Raw genomic sequence first — 21,475 nt, forward strand, 5'->3', positions numbered from 1 at the left:
GGGTCACCCACCACATGTGTATAAATCCACAGATGAATATAGTCCCCAACAAATACACAATTTTCTCGTCTTTGAGTAACCTTTGCTAAAACTCCAATGCCCAGCTATTTTAGGAAGTTACTGAGCCTTTTTCTAACAATGGAACTATTTATTAGTGACCTGTTTTTAAAGATTTAGAGCTGAGAGCCACAGACAGGCTGGGGAAGTCAGAAAGTATTGAGCGACAGAGAGACAAACACTGCTGGTTTTGGTCTTTTAATTATATTGGTTGCCAGTAAGGTGGAAACTGATGCACTTGTGTTTCCTGAAATCCCACTGCGTTTTCTCAAATGTTGTTTTTTCTGATTCACCGTGTGGTCGGATATGCACGTGCTTTGTCAAGGCCGCCGTATTTCTCTCATATTTAAATGGACAAAAGCACAAAATAAACACTCATCAAACAATTAAACATACTTTATATTTGAGTCATATCTTCCAGAGATACAAAATTTTAGAAATCATATATTACAAGCACAATGCACTGTACTAACCACGGTATATCTGATAACAAAAGGCACATGCTTTGAATTTGAAATGCTTTGAAAGTTTCTGACAATTTTACAGTATTGACATCATCTTTTCTACAAAAAGTGCCACGTGGCTGGAACGTTGCAGTCAGTTTGCTGGTCAACAGACCCGTGAGCAGGCAAGGGAAATGTCAGTGAAGAATATGAAGTGCCACTATATGAAGATGTCATCTAAGTTCATGTGTTCACTGCACATGTCAGCAGTCTCAGATTGATCTTTCTCTGTGCAGTCGCCACAGATTTCCACACTTACAGCCTAATCTGGATTTATGCTAACGGTCTCTGTGTGGTCAGTATCAAGGTCTGGGTCTTTCCCATCCTTTGGATTCTGGTAAGTTTGTAAAGTGTCAGTGGAGGTGCTGGAGTCTGAGATCTGCTCCTTAGCTGTATCAAAGGACTCAGTAAAAATACTGTCACTGTATGATTGACTGGCGATACTGTATGTCTCAGACCCATCCACGTGAGGGCCGTCTGTATCAGGAAGAGGGTGAATATGATCTTCTGTCCCACGAACTTCTCCGAGATTAGTGTCTATACATCTACCCTCTGTGTCTCCATGGATCATACAAGTTCTTGGAGCCAAGTCATCTTCATAGTTCTCATCTTCAGGTATAGAATCCAAGATGTTGTTTCTCTTAAACAAACTCTTTGTGTGTCCCATATCAGCATCATTTTCCTCCTTTTGGCCAGACTCTTTGTCTGCATAGTGCATGTTGTCCTCTCCAGCAGCGGTGCCTTCCACTCCTGCCAGAACTCTCTTCAGACCCTGGGCTCTGTCTCTGTACACTTGGCACAGTTCGACGTCGGGCATGCGGTTGCCGTGGATCTCTGCCAGCTTCATGTACACCACATACAGAGCCTCGGGGTTAGCTTGGTCCTCCAGGGCTGCTGCCAGAGCCAACTGGAAGTAGCCCACTGCATCAAAAGCATCCTGGACAGAGTGTACAGTGCAGAGGTCACAACAGGTCTCAGTGAAATTAAACACTCATCTTCACATCCTAAGGTTGGATTCTGATCACCACCATTTGCTGTTAAAAGGACACCAGATAAAGGGAAGGACAATGTCACTGTTGCCTCTGCCAAGATCCAAAGCCTTTTATCGGGACAAGTTAAAAAACTTCAATTCATGAATTCATCAACAAGGAAAGGTACCTTTAAAAAGAAGTATTGCGTTGTTGCTTAGTGAGAATGTATTTGTTTACTCCAGGTTCTGCATTTTGATGATAAAAACAAAAACAAGATTTTAGAAACTGAAAATGAAATTGACTTATCTTTTAATAGTGTAATCTTTAGTTTTCATGGTCACATATCATATTTACTTTTAGTCACATACAGTGAAACTAAGAAGTTTGACTTGAAATGAATCATAAATGTTGTTCCACATCTGATCGGAATTGAAAATGTGGGCATTTTTTTCATGCTTGTATTAGAGCGTTGACATTAAAAAGACACCTCATGCCTGAGATAAATAAGATTCAGTTGACCTCTCAAGTTAGTCCAGGTTTAAATCTTGTCTTTTGAGTTTTGGTGGAGGGGAAAAACTTTTGTTTAAATTTGCGTTACAGATTGTGTCTTTTAAGATGGAGAGTGTTAATTTAGGGAAAGTACTGCATATATTCTGTTTGCTCGTGCAACGCTGTCACAGAAATATATCCGTCCCCTGTACCTTCAGTTTGTGTAGGGTGAGATTTCCCAGTCTGCAGTAGACCTTAGTGTAGTAGCTTGAGCCTCCGTTGGGTGCTGCAGGACTGGGGGGCAGAGGGACAGGGACTTGAGGTAGTAGTTTTCTGCCATCTCATACTGCTGAAGGCTGTAGTAAACTGTAGCCAGCCGGTGGTAGGCTGTCCTCTCATTCACACACACACAGCTGAAGAAAAACCAACAATGGTGTCTGCTCACAACGTAGATCTAGATCAGCTACACTACGGTTATCGCAGGCGGCTTTACATCTTCACTAACAGTTAACTAACAGTGAGGCCACGCTTCTACTCTGTACCCGTTTTGCTGGCAATCTGACGGCCGGCAGTGTGTGCTGCAGAGCCTCTCCTCCTGCTCTCTGGTTTCATCAACAGCTCTGTCAGTTTACTCAAACAAGCGAAACTCTGAATGGATGTCCTCGATGCTGCGTGAAAATGGCAGACTGCCGTCCTGAATCATATATAAATACTTTGTTGCCTCAGAGCCGTGGTGTCAAGATAGGTACAATTAAAAAAAAAAAAACATTTAATGCAACCTGAATAAAAGTTACTTGGGACACTGTAGCTTTCGCATACATCAAACCTACCTAAAAGAAGGCAGTGAAGCCAACCGCTTTCTGTGGCCTTTAAAGTAGACGTCTCCTGCCTCCTCATCGATGCTCACGGCAAAGTGAGGGTCATTCATCCTCAGGGCTGTCTTCACTGCTGCCTGTCAATCAAATTATACTGTCAATCTATGTTGATAGTGTATCTAACAGTCGAATGTGAAACTAAGCTATTTATAGTGTTTGTCATTGCTGATAAGGAACAAGGACACACTGTCTTATATTCCCTCCTCCTCACCTGCAGGTACATGTCAGCCAGCTCGTCCTCCTGGATCAGGTAATATATCCGTCCCACCTGTAGCCAGGTCTCTGACTCCTCCTCTCTCTTGCCCAAATCAATGGAAATCCTCAGGCTCTGCTTGGTGTAGTCCAGAGACTTACGAGATGATCTGCACCACAAAATTTTTTTTTAAAAAGAGATGCTACAAAAAAGATGAAGTGAGAATGAGAGTGAGTGGGAAGGAGAGGCAAAAGCTCACTTCTCAGTGTTGAGTGAGAGATAGAGGCTGCTGAGGATTTCCAGGTACTCTCCCTCCAGTCTCTTGTCCTTAAGCTCTCTGGATACCGTCACACAGTGCTCATAGTAGACGATACTCTGACCATACAGCAGCATGTCAGCTTACAGCCGACTCAGCACCTTAGCCACCACCATCTGACCTATGAGAAATATGGCAAAAATGTTACTAGTTGCTCCTGAGATAAAATATCAGTTTAAGGTATTGAATACGTAGTACTGTCCGTAAAGTTTGTTCAAACATATACATGGTTATGGCTGATATTTTTGGCCAGTTCTAGCTTATCACAGATATATCGGTATCAGTGTATACAATATGTCACCCCGTAATTAACATGTAGGAGGAGTGCTGTTGCTATTTCACTAGCCAACTAAGTGCTTCAAAATGAAACTTCAATACAGAAATGATGTGTTTGAGAGCTTTTGGAATCAGTGTCACATTTGCATTATTTGTCCACCAGAGAGCACTGACAAGTTTATTTTTCATTCGTGACATGTTGCTTGGTACATATCTGATACCTCTTTCTCAATTCATTGATAACCACATTTACGGGATTATATAATATAAATAATTGAAACTGAACTTGAACTCGAAAATCCATCATTGGTCTTTGTATAATTAACAAAGAAATATAATATATATACAGCCTGATATCAGGGGCTTTGCACAAACAGACTTTAGGGAGAACACTGTTTTTTAGTCAGATTTAAAAGGAGTAATGTACAGAGAGAAAGAAGATTTAGCCTCTCATTTCAAATGTTACCTTATTTGTACAGTACTTACTGTGCAAGTTTCGGGAATGTAGTGCCATTGGTAGCCCCATTTCATAACACGCCCTGATGTGCTGACTCCTCCCCCTGTCTCTGTAGCTCCGCCCCAGCCAAAGGTAGGTCTGAACATGCTCCTCATCTGTGGGGCTTTCCCAAAGCTCCAGAAAAAGATGCAGCGATCTGGAAATACAATCACTGTCAAAGTTAGTAAGTATTTGCAATCTCTATCTACATTTCCTTGGAGCTTCTCTATTGTACAACTTGGAAAACATACAGTAAGACAGATAGAAGACCTGACTAGTGTGACATGTGATTATAGATAACCAGCAGTAATCATATAACCTTTTATGATTACTTGAAACTATTAAGGAGCAGAGATGATTAAGGATGTTATCAGGGAAGACAAGTATCATATTGATTAATGAAACAGGTGGACGTTTTTAATACTTTTGTACTTACTCAGGGTTTGGACATGACCTCTGCTCCATATAACCTGTGCTTCTGTGTGGCTTGTGCAACGTGTCAAAAGAGATGTAAAAGAGTACACTGTGTTCTGAGGGTTGTCACGACATAAGGAAAAGAGCTAGATATTGAGAAAGCGGAATACACTGGTGTCTGAGTTTGATAAAAACAACTACTTATTTGGCAGAGATCGCCTTGTGCAACATAAGGCACCCTAAAAGGCCTCATACCCCGATACTCAATTATCATATACGACAGATAACGCTTAGGTTGCATAAGATAACTCCCTTTAAGGAAAAGGCAACCCTAGAAAACCAATCAGAGATAAGAGAGAAGGCATAGCCTGATGAGGGAGTCAAACCTTCAAAAAACAGTGAGCAGCAGCGGTAACACTCAGAACACAGGGCGTTGAGCTTCAGTAGGATCTCTCGGTTTGTGTGTTCTCCCAAGATCTTGGCTAATAAAAGACCATTTTGTGCATCTCAAACTTCTCTCAGACTCCATCACTTCTCGCTCACATCAACCAACCCGGGGAAGTCAATCCGACTTCAACACTAGGAAGCGTTTTGCTACCCAAGATGCCCCCACATCCAGTGCCAGGCAGCCCAGGTTGGCCAGTGCCAGGGCCTGGTTCCTCTGATTACCACTAAGAGGTTGTGGATCACTCCTCGCTGTGTGAGACTGTCTGTACCCTGGGGAGGGTATGTACACACAGAGGCACAGTTTACACATGATATTCATATAAAGGAACGTCTAGAACCTACATTTTAAGCAAATGCTTCTACAAATTTGTGAAAAATTGTGGGCATTTATCCTGGTGTTTAACATCGGTTGCTGTACATGAAGTGATGTGAGCAGCGGCTGTAGGACACTCTGGGCCCTCTCAGCCTGTCCTGTCACCACCAGCAGCCAGCCGAGCAGCACAGAGGCCTCAAAACCCTCCTCCTCATTGATGTGGCCGCCCGTCTCCACAGCTCGTTGAGCACAGCGCACTGCTTTATCTAGAGCACCATACTGCTGGTAGACTGAGGCCAAGCCCAAACACAGGTCCCTTTTGATCCTGTCGGCGCGTTTGTTGATTTGGGAAGAGAGTCCGGGAGATGAGTTATTTCTCAGTTTAACAATTTATTACAAACCACAGAATCAAATTGAGCGTGTACATGGATCTTTTCCATTCAGAAAACCATGGCCGTGGCTTGGGCGCTCCTCGGCTGGCGGATAAGTCGGTCCCTCCTTTCTTCCACAGGCATCCAACATTAACGAGACACAGAGCCCTAAACAGTAAGAAACCCTGCACACCCTAACGTGTAGCTCGTTCTGAATGTTTTGTTTTGTTTTATCCATCTGACATGACCCAGTATGGGTGTAGTTCAAAATATTGTTGTATATGATGTTCTTTCCGTATCTATCTCTTTGCACCACAGAAAGAGCTCTTACTTGAGTAATCAGATATCGCTTTTATGTTTGTGGCATGCTGTCCATCAACTGTCCTCCTTAAGACATCGCCTCCGGAATGGCCTCTTTTCATAAGCCAGTGCCTTTCTACGTACATACAATAAACTCTGTGTGCAAACAGCGTCTATCTTTGGTATGCTCTTTATATTCACATGATTAATAAAAACAGCTAGATCAAACAGTCTTCATGCTCAAGGTAAACCACAATCTGGGCACATATTCCACATAACAAAACAATGTTCATTCTATAAACAGATATGTGAACAAAGTGATTTTACTTTGAATTTGAATTTATTTAATTAATACATGAGGATAATTAGTCAGTTTCTGTTTCAGTGGCTACAAAGCAACAGCACAGTGGTTGAAGGAGCCAGCGGAGGAAGCCCATCGCTCTCTTCTCCTTAGTCATGTTGACTTCTGAGTGATCTATACCAACGACCACAAAGTCAAGAGGAGGGCTCAGAGGAGCTGGTGAAGCTTGAACCACTGTGGAGTCTGGTTCTCTGGTGGGCTTTTGGACCTCCTCCAGGTCGGGCCTTTCATTTCTATTCTCCCTGTCCTGGACATTAGTAATGGGAGGAGTTTCAGTAGAGGCTGTCTGAGGGGCTGGTGGAGGAGACAATACATCAGAGTTTGTCTCTGGACTGGGTGTGGGTTCTTTTGTTTCACCCAGGCTGGGGTCAAGCCATCCTGCACTGCTGTAATGACCAGAGGATGAGCAGGAGGCGTCAGAGGAGTCGGAGAAGCTGGTTCCAGAGCAGAGTCTGGTGCTCTGGTGGATTTTGGGTCCTTCTCAAGGCTGGGTTTTTCAGTTACATCCAGGCTTGAAGTTTTCCCATGCTTCCAGTCTTTATTCTAACCGACTACAGTTTAACAGAGAGAAATGAGAGTATTGATCTTCTCACGTAGCTCTCAGCAAGAAAGTGAAGCAGTGTATTTCCCCAGAATATTAAACTATTGCTTTAAGACAGTGCACGGTGCTAAGGAGGAAAATGTGTTAATGAACATCACAAAGATCTACAGCAAGAGAGTACATTTACTCTACAAAACCACAGTCACCATCCCACCATTCCTGTCAGAGAAGATCCATATTTCAGCCAAGAGCATGAAAATAGCCAGCATTAAAGTGAGTTCAGTTACTGCTCAGCCTGAGACACACAGTCATTTCATGAGTGGTGTGAGGCCATGATGATATTGATGCCACTCTGCACTAAAGCACAGCCAATGGAAGTCAGTGGGGGGGCGACATGCAGTGTAATGTCAGATAGATGGTTCCTCACTCCGTTAGCCATTAGCCATGCCAGTCCCAACACATCATCCATTGGATTCCTATATACATGACGCATGACACCAATGGTAGACATTCTCATCTTTGGGACACAAACTGCCAGCTCAGCAGCAGGGCAAATCAGACACACAGACACACACAATCACTCAAAAGTTTGACAGCAGACTGAAAATTCTGTCCCTGTAAGTATGCTTGTACAGTATTGACATGGGATCACAAACATAGGAAGAGATACACATACCATACACACAGCCAGACAGACATATGAAATATCTGTGAACCAACAGTGAGTGAAACCGAGGAGGGAGATAGTTATACAGTGGCAAGGTCATTGGGTAAAGTGGAGCAGAAGGTGGAGGGAAGTGAATAATAGTGATTGGATGCAGTAAAAAAGAGGTGAAAAGAAAAGGGAAACATTATTGGAGTGTCCCTGAGGGCGACATGACAATGTGGGAGCTTTGCTACCTGCACAGAGCACAAGGACAAACTCAAAAAACCTCTGTTTGATACAGCCTCTTTTCTGTACAGGTAGCAAACTTGTTAACTGATGAGTACAAAACGGGCCTTTGATGCGCACGGCAACTCGACGTGCGTCTGTCGGGGCTTCGATCAATCATGGTTAGTGCCGAATCAGGAGGATATAATAATCAACAGCTGCTCATGAAGAAATAAAGTACCAGAATGGATCAATATGGCCGATGTAGAAGTTTGTGCTGAATGTCAGTATTCTAACAGGGCAAGCTGAGAGGTTTTTGAACTTGCTATTTACAGCAGATGCCGAAATGCTGATGACTTTCTTCATCATATGCCAAAATGGGAAACATTAAGGCCAGTGATGTACTAATGAAAGCCGGATTACATAGAAGGGTGAAAGTGTCTATATACAGGTCGACATAAGGTGAGCTCCTGCCACTCTCAGAGCCTGCAGCCAGCCACAGCCAATCACAGCAAAGGAAACATGAGCATGAAAGAAGGCTTCAGCACATGCAGATGAAAACCAAACAGCCTACACACTCATTCAAAATACAAAGTGACGTCAGATAACGTTTCCACTTGTGTAATGACAAAGGTCATTGACTTGCCTGTGGTGTCAATGCACATGTGTAAGAGTTCAATGAAACGACAGCCAAGGAGCAACTGCAGCATATGAGATAGCCATTCTGACATCTAGCCATTCTGCCCTAATGCGCTGAATCTTTTGTCAACACTGATATTATATGAGGGCATATTTGTGGTATTATATAATAGTGATGATGACAAACAGATGGAAATGGCAATGAGAAGAATAATAAGAAGAATGATACCTTTCTCATGTCTGTACACTACATTTGAAGCTACAACAAGCGGCTAGTTAGCTTAGCCTAGCATAAAGAAAGGAAACGGGGGAAACACCTAGCCTGACTCTGTCCATAAATAACAAAATCCGCCGACCAGCAACCCCAGAGCTTACTGATTAATATGTTTTATTTCTTTTTTTTTCAGTTATACAAAAACTGAAGACAAATCAGAGTCGTATCGCTCTTCTCAACCAATATCTCCCCAAGAAAGTGAATAAACGTATTTCCCAAAATTTTGTAGTACTCCTTTAAAAGACTTCACTTCAATGAGATAATTCCCAAAATTCAAAAGGAATTCTTCTGCTCAGAACCTTCATTAAAATTACGTTTCCCATTAAGTACAACATCATCGACTTGATTTAGTATTTTTTTCAACAGTCTGATACTAAGCTCAGCAGTTATAAGCAGACAACTAGGAGTGAACGCTAGATGACTCACCAGGGTAGCCATAGTGCTGCGGAGAGCGAGGCATGATGGGTGACATGCCTTGACGACTATACGTTGGCGAGTCTATATAACCTGGACTGGAGCACCCCCTCTGCTTCACATCCAGGCTGTCGTAGTCCTAGAAATACAAAGGAGACATGTAGGAAGTCAAAGAAGAGCAGGGGGCCACAGGGAGACAAAGGGCGAATCTGGAGAATCAGTACAGACAAAAGAATTACTCTTTTGTACTGTAGCACAAGAGGGGAAGAAAAACTATATATCATATACCATCTTTATTAACCTTACCACAGGAAAAAAAACGGTCTTTTTAAATTCAATCTATGCTTTTTGGTGGGGTTTGCTGCATGGAACAAAGTGATGGATTACAGCCACATAATTATTTTAAAGTTGGTGAAATGAATAGTTTGAGATTTTGGAAAATAATAAATAATATTTGTTTTCTTGCCAAGAATTTGAGAGAAGATGGATACCTATCTCAGGTCTGTCTTAGGCTCACGAATTTACACCTTATATCTCTTTTGTTTTATCTGTACATAAACCAAAATGTAAAAATGTCAAGTTGCGGTTTTACTGGACATTAGGTACTGGAACTGTTTCTCGGTTGGGCTTAATTAGTGAGATTTAGAGGTGATGGTAGGCAGATTTTTTTAAATGGTGGACAGAGAGCAGGCTAGCTGTTTTCAGTCAGACAGAAATGAAGGTGGTATCGACAGAGGGTGGTATCGATCTTCTCACAAGAAGAAGTGTATTTTCCCGAAATTCAAACTATTCCATTTTTAATAAGCCATTTACCAGAAACTAAATTGAACTGTCAGTATCTAGGCAGCAAAATCCACCAATCTGTTACTTCATACAAATACTACAAAATATTCATAAAAACATTGCGCTCATCGTTTTTACCAGATTTCAATGAAAAATACCAACCATTTTAAAAGAAGTTTGGTTAAAAGTCATTTTCATCTTGATTTTATGTGACCAAAAATTACAGCAAAATGACAAAGTTCACCATGTTTTACAGTAAACAAGATCCTCTCGCTTGTGACACACCCGAGTAGATGCCCCCGTAACTGACAGTTAAGAGACAAAAGGAAAAGCTCCGGATCATACATCAGTGTCCCTTGTTGTAAGTTTAAAATAAAAACAATGAACAGTCAAACTACCTTGGCGAATGGTATTTTTGAATCCAATTATTTGTCTTAAAGACATTTTGCCAAATCAAAATGATTAAAACGAATACCACTAAATCCCTGGATGATTAAAATAAATCTTTTTGTGAAATAAAAAATGAAAACAATGAGCTCAACAAATACTGTACTACATGACTGAGGTGTTATGAAAACACACACTTCTCACCAGCAAAACTCCATCTGAAAACTAATCAGACAAATGATGAGACTAATGCTAAGTTTGGCCTGGTGTGTGCAGCAGTAGTACCTCCCCATAGCTGTAAGTGTCTAGCCTGTCATCAGAGGTGTATCTGTGGTAGGGCTGGTATGAGGAGGATGAGAGGTCTGGCTGTTGGACCTCATATTTGGCCTTGACCTTTGGCAGGGCAGCTAGGTCCTTATAATCCAGGATCTCATTCTCCACTCTGGCCTGGAGAGAGGACACACACAAACACCCACCAAAGACAGAGACGACAGCAACGAGACCCAACATCAAACACGTGGACTATGCACGGTAACAAAGCAGAATGGAAACTCCACCAGTGACTCTGAGCAGATCATGCAGCGGTGAGAGGAGAGGGAGAGAGCTGACGGAGCACAAACTCATCTGTACATGCACATACAGGACGTGCGTGTGTGCTCATCAAAAGGTACACATGCACGCTGCAGAACCTGACAGCATTGTAAGTTGTTGACCTTCAGGGGCACAGCATGTGTGAGAGAGAGAGGAGGGGAAGCAAAGACAGCTAGAGAAAGAGAGAGAGAGACCGAGGAGACAGTATGGACAACAAGCGTGCTTACATTGCTGCATTTTCCTCGTCCATCACCTTAAACAGAAAGGTCACTGATTATGAGGTGAGAGCAGGGCAGAGCGGTGACTCCCGTGTGCATGCAGACAACCCTAGACACGCTAATAGTGCCAACATGCAGCAACACCAGCAGCAGCAGGCTGCCAAGCAGCACGGCTGGACCCTGTTCCACATCCGGCTGAAGTGCTTTGTCTTGAAGTAGAACTGGTCCAACCCTGGAGTGCACAATGCGACAACCTTCACATAAACCTGGCCTGTTCCTCAACTAGCCTCCATCTTTTTCGCACACACACACACACAGGTCCTCTTTTACAACTTTCTCAGAGCAATGTAAATATGAAGAGTGCTCCAACAATCTCATTAGGAGGAGGAAAGGCATGGTTGGAGTAGGGATTTCATGAGCATGCAGAAGTCTTGTGCTAACATGAGCAGTATGTTACATTCGTGCATCGTTGTAGATACCACAGCACATCACTGTTTTGTCCAAAAGTTCTTCCACATGCTCCAAAACATCCTGACAATAGCCCCAATTCATCATATCTAAATCACAGACAATCCCACCACTGCAATGCTTCTCTCTGAGGACAGCCTCTCGCCTCTCACACCCACCTGATGCTCTGCTTCTCACTGAGGTGACTGTTGAAACAAAACCTTTATTACAACGCTGCTCCAGCTGGCTTGGAGTGCGCATATTAAGAAGCTCCCACCATTCAAGCTCATACCTGCCTATTATCAGCCTTAGCAAGCTCAATATCTGAACTCACGTAACTCCACACGGCAAGCTTTTAGAGTCGCAAAAGTCCCGAACAATTAGTTGAATCATCCAATGAAAGAATGCTAATCTACAAGAATTTTAAAGCTACAGTAATCAATGTTTTTATATTAAGGATGCGTCAAATGACGAGTGTCATGAACGACGCGTGTCACTTGTAGTGACGAACCGAAAGAGAATTGTTACCTCATCGTACCACCTTAGCTCAGCAGAGCTTTTTAGCGTGTTCCAGCACAGTGTTTTGGTTTAACGGCTTGCAGCTTTAATGTTTTGGTTCGGTCTCACCCCTCAAAGTCAGACAAAGTTAGCAATTAGCTGCACAATGGAGAATTTAGCAGAGCCAGATAGGTGTTAGTGGAGAACAAAACAGAGCTAAACAGTGAGTGAATACAGGACTTACACTCATTAGGTGGACACAAACAAGACTCCAAATGAATGCTAATGTTGAACCACTGCTGGATGTGTAAAAAGGCAACTGTTTGTTATCGCGTTCACCGTATCAGCTTTATATGTGATAACACAGTTTTGTGTTCACAGCTTGTTGTGCTGCCCCCAAGTGGCCAAAAAGCCAATTAATGTTGCTTTAATAATTATTGTTGTTCAGAAAAAATAAGCAAGTAGAGAGCACCATTTCAAGCTTTTCATACGCATTTGTTCCTATTTACAATTAACTCATATATTCATTGATAACTGCAATAATAATTACTTCCTACTTTATTTAATACAAACCAAGGCAAAGTAATTCAACAGTAGCCAATCAGGTCAGTTAAAGACCACATAAACAGTAGGGTTCTCCCCGGGAATCACCAGCCGTCACCGTGTGGTGTTTTTTGTGTGTGCGTGCGTGCGCGAGAGATGAGAGCGACAAATGAAGGTTTCTCCCAACCTGGACAACACTTCCTCCTTTAGATAATCTGTGTACACACCAAACACACTTGTAAAGTCCACATAATCCACATACACTGACAAGCTAAGTAAAGATGTAAAAATCATGGATAGGAAAGGCAGAAGTGACTTGAAAAAGTCTTTTCATTTGTCTTGTAGGCGATGAGACTGTTAAAAGAAGCAGGAAATAAGAGAAGAGCAAAGATAAAGTAGTTTGTTCCATTTCCTTTCAGCTCTAGTCAGTCGAGTTAAAATGTCCATAAAGTCGGTCTTTATAATCACTATCGCATGTTTACCTGCCTGGCGGCTCACAGCAGGTCTGTGAAAAGCAATCAAGTTTTTCCAGCTCTATAATCAGTAACATGATGCATCAACATCAGCTGGAGCGTAAAACAGATCAAATAACTTGAATCAACTATCATAACTTTGTATTTGAAATGCTGCGACTGGGTTACCCTGTTAAAGCTGTCACTTCTAGCCTCACACTAAAGCCCACAAGGGGGACAAGTGTATTTGTTGTCTTTTACAATGTGGAAAAATGTTGTACTGTGGGGGGCAGCACCCAATTCAGAAAAAAAAACACATGGGGAGAAAACACATTTTGTATTTCCAGCTATTTCAACACAAAAGCACTGTAGATCTACTGGGGTCTCTATGAAGAATTCTCTGCAGGTGGTTTGCAATATCAAACAACGATTACTGTGACCACCTAATCTACAAATATCTCATCTCCACATCCAGATATCTGAATGGACTCAGGATGAGTGGGATCCACTTTCTAGAACAACAATCAGACTGTGGATCAGCACTTGGTTTCCTGCCTCTCCAAGCAGCTGGGGGGAGACTGAAGCAACAGGATCGATATTTTTACAGCGCACTATCATTGTGTTATCTTACATGTACAAAAGGAGGGACTTCCAGGGAAAAGAAGTGTCATAGCACCTACATGGGTATTCTTAGACCAGTCATTACTTGTCGTGGCGTCACATTGGAGGAAATGGAAATTTTGAGAATGCAATTGTGCAGTTAGGGTGAGAATTCCTTAATTTCATTATTTAACGTTTAGGTATACATATTCCCAGCAATATTCCACTGGTTTCCAGTGAAACCAGTGAAAGAGTAGAAACCTCAGCGGTGCTGCCGTCAGAGGTCTGGGGAAGAAACACACACGTTGCGTGTTTGAGAGGGTCCCACCGTTTTGAAGAGAGACCAATTAAGACATAAAACAAACATTCATATTGAAGGGTTATTTTTATATGTTTTTATATAGTATCTTTCTAAGACACTGAATAAAGCAGCTTTTGGTTCATTTTAAACTCAGGTGCTTGTACTGAACAGAGGTGTTTTTCTGCAAAGAATGAACCCAAAGATATATGGTTGTCTATATGTGAAAAACAACCCCTTGTATGGAAACAGCATGACAATTTGAAAAACTGTCCTTGGGTGCTGTGGTTTGTCTTGTCTTTTTCTACAGATAAGTCGTTAAATAGGGAGAGTCAATCACGTCCAGAGTGAAATGTCCGAACGAGGGAGGCACATACCTGAGGAGGACTGAGGTCTCAGCCAATAAGAAGATGACCGTGCCGACAATGTTATTTACTTTGTTTAAACTTAATATCTGCTGGACCAGGGAGAATAGTCACTCAGACTTGGTGAACTGATGTGAATGCTGTATGCTCGTCAGGGATGCATAGTCTGGTCCAGAGCTCTGTAAGCAACCTCAATCTTTAAGACACTTCTGTATTTTAATAAATAGATGTGAATTGAACCTTTGCGTCCTGCATACTTCCTAAACGACTGCGCGAGTCCTGATGTTTTGAAGGATGGACTCAACAATATCTAAATCCACTTTACCAAGCTGCCCAAAGAGACGTAAACCAGCCAACCCTCGCTTGCCAGCTAAACGTCTTTTGCAGCAGTGTTTCAGGATTAGAAAAGTAGACTTACATTCGGTGCCGCTTGTGTCCATGTGAGCCGTTGAAATTCAGTGCAGGCCCATGCGTGAGTGACTGTGAGAAGGCGTGTGGACGAGCCGCTGCTGACGGGACGCAGTGACTACATGACTTATCTGCGGGTCGGGAACTGGAGGCATGCCGCTTCTCTGCTGGGTCCTAAAGTCATCCCTTCCGTAGAGCTAGCTTCGTAGCTCTTACGGGTGGAGCTAGACAATGCTACGTCCAGTGCTTCCTCATGCTAGAGGAGCAGTTTGACAAGTTGGAGTAAAAATGAAACTTAGCTAGCTGGGGCCAGCAGCTTGCTTAGCTTAACAGTTTAGCATAAAGATTGGAAACAAGGGGAAACAGCTAGCCTGGCTCTGTCCAAGGGCAACGAGATCCACCCACCAACTCTGAAAGGTCACTAATTAACAGGAATTCGTAAAGCAAACACACACAAAAAAAAAACTATGGCGCTTAATTGGTCTCAAAACCCGCGCACATACACACCGGGCGCGTGCACAAGACAGCATCCTCGCGAGGGAGCATTTCTGCTCCGCGTGCACACCTGCGTTCCCGCAAGCCCCGGGCTCTGACGAGCACGAGCTCGCAACTGCTCGCTGCTCGCGAGGACGCCGGTGCTGATAGTAAGCCACAGAGGACGAGGCAGTCGTGTTCCAATGACAGCTAAAATACTGACCCCAGCGGCGGAGGGTCGCACCTGACCACGGTCTACACGTAGAGGCAGACTGAGTGCAAATGCAAACTGGAGTACGTGAAGTTTCACAAAGACAAAGAGGATGAGTTGAGCTTCGGCAGTGTTCTGCAGTGTCTCCTCCCTACCTATTAACTGTAAAAGTTTGGCTTCCTTAGGCTTCAGTCGTCTTATGAGTCGCTTGCAGCCTACTATTTTACTACTTACAAGTGCAAATCAAAATCTTATCAACACTTACCACTTACCATTTCCGTTTTTTGTGCTTTACAACTTTATCAGGAATATGAAATATGAAGCATGTGACAGTATGAACAAAAAAAAAAGCCCTTTATATAAAAAAAAATGGTCTAGACATGTGCACAGGGTCAACGACTAATAAAATTATCCTTATTGCAAACAATGTCTTGGATAATACATTGTAAACAATATAAAAACAGACGGATGCATAGAGCTACATGTTAATTGCTGTCAGGGTGTTGCCACTGACCTTATCCTATAAGGTCAACCCTCTCCAACCCTCTCCACCCACACACAGCCTTGTCTCAACAAACCCCAAGAATGCTCAGCCATTTCTTTTTAGTGTTACATTCAGAGATAAGCCAAAAGTAGTAGAGTGTCTTCCTTTCTTTTTACAGTCCAGTAGCATCATTACTCCCAAACTCTGTCTCAGTTACCGTCGTATGATGACAGAGGGAACATTTAGGGCAACACCACTGCTCGCCTGCCAGCCGGTTACTGGCGATATTTTATACTCACTTACGTTCTGGCATCTTTCTTTTTATGACAGAGCTGAAGTGTCAACCAGCAGAAAGAGGAAATCTACGATATGTCCAGATAGATTTTAATATATGTCTTCTAAAGTGCTTTCTGACTCTAGAAATATTACTAAAGAGAGATGGACTTCATAGAAGTGATGTGCTGAGCAGATTTCCCCATTTTTAGAAGTTCAAGTAATAACTCAGAAACAGCTGCTATGTTTTATATAGAACTAAACGCTGCTGAACTAAAATATTTTATTCTATTATGAAGACAAAACAGGTTTTCACTCAACAGTAACACTCTGCATGCATTTGCACCAATACATATCACACAGTACAAAGCCTAATGAATATCATTGCATGGTATTGAAATCCAACACATTCATGTATGAGTTGGGTTTTTTTTTTGAACCAAAAATTGATTTTAATGGAAACCCGTGGGCTTACACAGTTATTTTTGCAACAGTGTCGTGGCATATTCACATTTGTGAGATAAGATAATGTCTCAAAGTAATAATGATGTAATGCAGCCCTCAACCATACCAACCATAGAAGATAGATTGTGTGTCATTCTTTTGATGTTTATCCAATTAGTTACGTAGCAAAGCAAACTACATGTGTCCTAAAAACATGGCCATTAAAGAACCCGGCAGCCGGTATAAATCTAAATTCTTTACTGCATATATAGGCCGTGAATTACAGGCATTATATCAGTTGCACTCTGTATTTCTATCATAGCTCAACTCTGATCAAGTTGACCAGGTGTTTGGAGAAACCTGCAGGACAATGGTAGCATGTTAGGAGACAGAGGAGGACAGAATAATCAAGCACCACACCACAAACAACCCAGAGTTAATTCAGATGCTTTGAAGGGGTTTTATTTAGGGTCACATCATTTTCCCCACTTCATGCAATCACCTCACTGAAGCTGAAATTTGGAAATGGTTTGCGCCTCTTGTGCATTGTCACAGGCCTGCTCTGTACTTGAAATAATAGTAGCCTATAACAATATGAAAACACACTTCGATTGCAAAAGTAAAACCTGCTGGTAAAACAGGAACAACAGAGTCCAAACTGAGATGTTTCTTCCTGTTATCACTCAGTATTTAAAAGGCTTTGTTTGCACTGTTTGATCACAGCAAAGGTCTCTGTAGAAATCTGGTTGACTTGTAGTTGATCAAGTGGCAGTTCAGGGTTCCCTTGACTGCAAAGCAAAACACAAGAGCTGAAAGACATTTCAGACCAGACTCATCAAGTTATTACATGTGCTGTGATAAAGGTCAAGCTGCCTTCAGACTGCTGTTCAGAGAATTTAGTTTCCTACTGAATTCACCTTTGTGCACAGTGTGAATCATTTTGTTTGGCAGGTAGAGTTTGATGAGGATTGGTTAAGTGCGGTTGGATAACTAACAGATGTCGTCTCGATCACTTCATCATTTCTGACAATAAGAGTGCATGAGTTGATATTTACCTTTTACATGAGAGCTTTCACACGTCATATTGCTCCTCTCCCCTCTCTTCTTCTGTTGTTTCTCCTCATTTCATTTTCTCTTCTTTTTTAACGTCTTTTCTTTTCTCGTCTTGTCCCTTCTCTTTGATCGTTTCTCCTCTTCTCTCTCTAAAACAAAATGCAGACAAAAGGGAGTACCAGTTAAAAGCTTCAAATAACTTCACAGAAGAGACAGGCCAGAGTAATAGAAGAACGGAAGAGTGAACTTTGTAATATCTGATGATAACATTAGATAAATGGATATTTACCTTTACAAGAGGGAGTTCACACGTCATGTTGCCCTCCTGCCTCCTCCCCTCTCTTCTTCTGCTGTTTCTCCTCATTTCATTTTCTCTTCTTTTTAACGTCTTTTCTTTTCTCGTCTTGTCCCTTCTCTTTGATCATTTCTCTTCTTCTCTAAAACAAAATGCAGACAAAAGGGGAACCACAGTTAAATCTGAAGAGAATACATGTGACCAGGTTAATTATTTATTACTTCATGAATGTGATAATAACATTTCAGTAAATCAATAATTACATTTTTCTTCTGTTGTTTCTTTTCTTTTCATTTTCTCTGCTCTCCATTTTCTCTTCTCCTCTCTTCTTTTCCCGTCTCTTCAGTCTCTTCTTAAATCCTGTCTTTTCCTTTTCTCTTTCCAAAAAAATAAAAACAAATGCAGTAAAGGGGGAATAACAGTTAAATCTTCAGAGAATAATGGTGAAGAGATGGATTATTCATGTGTATCATCTAGATAATATGAATTAAACTGATCTTTCCTTTTTGACTGAGAGGGTTCACTCTTCATATCGCCCTCCGCCTCCTCTCCTCTCCTTTCTTCTCGTTTCATTTTCTCCTGTCTTCGGTATCTCTGTGTTTCTCTAAAAATAAAATGCAGACAAAAGGGAGTAACAGTTACAAAGACAGGCCAGAATAATAGAAGAATGGAAGAGTGAACTTTGTAAAATCTGATGATAACATTAGATAAATGGATATTTACCTTTTACATGAGAGGGAGTTCACACGTCATGTTGCCCTCCCGCCTCCGCTCCTCTCCGTTTTTCTAGTTTTGTTTTCTCCTCTCTTCTTTAATTGTTTCTCCTCTCCTCTCTCTAAAAATAAAACGCAGACAAAAGGAGTCTGTAACAATTGAAAACTTCAAGTAACTTATGAAGAGAAGAACAAATGACTGAACGGCACAAAATCTGGTAATAACATTAGATAAATGGATATTTACCTTTTACATGAGAGGGTTCACACGTCACGTTGCCCTCCCGCCTCCTCTCCTCCCTCTTGAAGAAAAATGGGAGACAAGCAGGTCATAGTTAGAAACTTTAGAAATCAGGTAACAGAGGAATAATTCATTTTTGCATGAAATCTGACAATAACATGAAATATTTACCTTTTACATGAGAGCGTTCACACGTCGTAATGCCTCCTAACTCCTCTTCTCTTTGCTGTAATCTTCATCTCACCTTTTCCTTTCTTTTCTCTTCGCCTCCCTTCTCTTCTCTTTTTTTCCCGGCTGCTTCTTGTCTTCTTTCTTTTTCACAAACTTTCTCTTTCCTACTGTAATACTTTCTTCTCTAACGCCTTCACCTGCTACTGCTAAGATTACTTTTCCCTCCCAGTTTGGACCCTGTGACAGGGTGCACCAGTTTCTACACCCATGTTGCTAGCACTACTCTCACAGCTTCTCCCACAACAACCATTTCCTCTCCTTTTTCTACCTATTGTGGACCCCTTTTGAGGTCCTCGTCACTGCAGACTCTGTCGGTCTAGGGTGGGCGTCGACAGACATATGAACCTCCTTGACATGGTGTCGCCATCCTTTTCTTTTTCTGTCACCGAGGAGCTTCACTGGGAGGTCGAAACACGTTGGAGGTTCACGCTATCCCCCCCAGATCACGCTCGCTCTGTGCAGACACCCTGCCTGAGTCATGGTGCAGCAACAAGAACACAGTTCTGACCAGAGCTTGCTCTTTTAAACTAATGCAATTAAAAAGAATTCAGTAGAATTCAAATCAATTAATTCTACTCAATTTAAAGAAATTCAAATACATTCAAAGAAATTTGCCAAAAAGTAAATGAATTCAAAGAAATTCAATTCAACTAAATTCTGATTCATTCGGTTCAAATGAATTCAAATACATTAACCACAATGTAATTCAGTTCAAATTAATTAAAAACGATTCAAGTAAATTCAAATCAATTCATTTCAAATAAATTCAAAGCAATTCAAATTAATTCATATAAATTCAATTCAAAGCAATTAAATTTAATTCAATTCAAATTAATTCAAAGAAATTTAAATAAATTCAAAGAAATTAAGTTCAAATGAATTCAAATGAATAACGAAAAATGAATTCAGATTCAGGGCTAAAGCGCTTACCTGGAGTCTTACCTGCAGGTTCAACAGCTCTCTTGCGCCCCATGGAGTCGAATGGTTCTCTACTCTCCATGTGAAGCCTCAGGTTCTTCGCCCACTCCGGCTCAGGCCTGTTCCCAAACAACCCAGGCATTTCAGGGCGGCACGCTTCCAAAGGCTCACTGGGTGGCTTACCTTTTCCAGGGGGGGCCGCTTCGACACACTTACTGGGTGGCTTACCTGTTCCAGGGGGGCCCAATGCCACACGCTTACTGGGTGGCTCTGCTGTTCCAGGGGGGCCCGCTGCCACACGCTTACTGGGTGGCTTACCTGTTCCAGGGGGGCCCGCTGCCACACGCTTACTGGGTGGCTTACCTGTTCCAGGGGGGCCCGCTGCCACACGCTTACTGGGTGGCTCTGCTGTTCCAGGGGGGCCCGCTGCCACACGCTTACTGGGTGGCTTACCTGTTCCAGGGGGGCCCGCTGCCACACGCTTACTGGGTGGCTCTGCTGTTCCAGGGGGGCCCGCTTCCGAAGGCTCACTGGGTCTCCGAGGTTGGATCAAGGAGCTCACATCGGCAGCCTTCTTAGGATGATCCTGGTTGGGTGATCTGATGCCACAAGAGCCCAGTGGTGCGCCTCTGACCCTGGAGGGGGGGAATAAGAGGGAGAGCTCAGGGGGGAGCTAGGGTAGATGCTAGGGGAGGAGCAAGAGGAGGAGCTAGAGGAAGAGTGAGAGGAGGAGCAAGAAGAGGAGCGAGAGGAGGAGCGAGAGGATGAGCGAGAGGAGGAGCGAGAGGAGGAGCTTGAGGATGACCGAGAGGAGAAACTAGAGGAGGAGCGAGAGGAGGAGCTAGAGGATGAGCGAGAGGAGGAGCGAGAGGAGGAGCTAGAGGAGGAGCGAGAGGAGGAGCTAGAGGAGGAGAGGAGGAGCTAGAGGATGAGCGAGAGGAGGAGCTAGAGGAGGAGCGAGAGGAGGAGGAGGAGCGAGAGGAGGAGCTAGAGGAGGAGCTAGAGGAGGAGCGAGAGGAGGAGCTAGAGGATGAGCGAGAGGAGGAGTGAGAGGAGGAGCTAGAGGATGAGCGAGAGGAGGAGCTAGAGGATGAGCGAGAGGAGGAGCGAGAGGAGGAGCTAGAGGATGAGCGAGAGGAGGAGCTAGAGGAGGAGCGAGAGGAGGAGCTAGAGGATGAGCGAGAGGAGGAGCTAGAGGAGGAGCGAGAGGAGGAGCTAGAGGAGGAGCGAGAGGAGGAGCGAGAGGAGGAGCTAGAGGATGAGCGAGAGGAGGAGCTAGAGGAGGAGCTAGAGGAGGAGCGAGAGGAGGAGCTTGAAGTGGAGCAAGAGGAGGAGGTGGAAGAGGAGAGAGAGGAGGAGGATCCAGCTGGGGGGCCAGGTAAGGAGCCACTGTGGGAGGCTGGCGCTGGGACCCCACGGAGGATGAG

The 21,475-nt window shown here is 43.0% G+C and overlaps 1 protein-coding gene, 2 long non-coding RNA genes and 1 pseudogene across 3 annotated transcripts; all 4 read right to left on the reverse strand.

The window, feature by feature from the left end:
- Window positions 1-438: 438 nt before the first annotated feature.
- LOC120787248 lies at window positions 439-5,740 on the reverse strand (annotated as a pseudogene).
- A 1,033-nt stretch (window positions 5,741-6,773) lies between these two features.
- On the reverse strand, window positions 6,774-11,110 carry LOC120787251 (actin-binding LIM protein 3-like). Its single transcript, XM_040122919.1, has 3 exons — window positions 10,577-11,110; window positions 9,134-9,260; window positions 6,774-6,933 (listed from the first exon to the last, which is right to left on the reverse strand). Exons 1-3 carry the CDS (start codon window positions 10,799-10,801, stop codon window positions 6,926-6,928), a joined length of 360 nt encoding a protein of 119 aa, XP_039978853.1. The 5' UTR covers window positions 10,802-11,110; the 3' UTR covers window positions 6,774-6,925.
- Window positions 11,111-16,973: 5,863 nt separating this feature from the next.
- Window positions 16,974-18,067, reverse strand: LOC120787254. The gene is made up of 3 exons (XR_005706887.1): window positions 17,940-18,067; window positions 17,653-17,799; window positions 16,974-17,385 (listed from the first exon to the last, which is right to left on the reverse strand). It is a non-coding gene; the product is annotated as an uncharacterized LOC120787254 (long non-coding RNA).
- A 198-nt stretch (window positions 18,068-18,265) lies between these two features.
- On the reverse strand, window positions 18,266-19,050 carry LOC120787253. Its single transcript, XR_005706886.1, has 3 exons — window positions 18,906-19,050; window positions 18,669-18,780; window positions 18,266-18,549 (listed from the first exon to the last, which is right to left on the reverse strand). It is a non-coding gene; the product is annotated as an uncharacterized LOC120787253 (long non-coding RNA).
- Window positions 19,051-21,475: the final 2,425 nt, after the last annotated feature.

Source organism: Xiphias gladius, unplaced genomic scaffold (genome assembly GCF_016859285.1).
Source record: "Xiphias gladius isolate SHS-SW01 ecotype Sanya breed wild unplaced genomic scaffold, ASM1685928v1 HiC_scaffold_1321, whole genome shotgun sequence".
Classification (NCBI taxonomy): Eukaryota; Metazoa; Chordata; class Actinopteri; order Istiophoriformes; family Xiphiidae; genus Xiphias; species Xiphias gladius.

Coding starts and splice junctions, on each gene's coding strand:
- LOC120787251 (XM_040122919.1), bottom strand. CDS start 10,801: ATGTTGGGTCTCGTTGCTGTCGTCTCTGTCTTTGGTGGGTGTTTGTGT. Junction 9,261..10,576: donor ACACTTACAGCTATGGGGAG/GTACTACTGCTG, acceptor TTGTATTTCTAG/GACTACGACAGCCTGGATGT.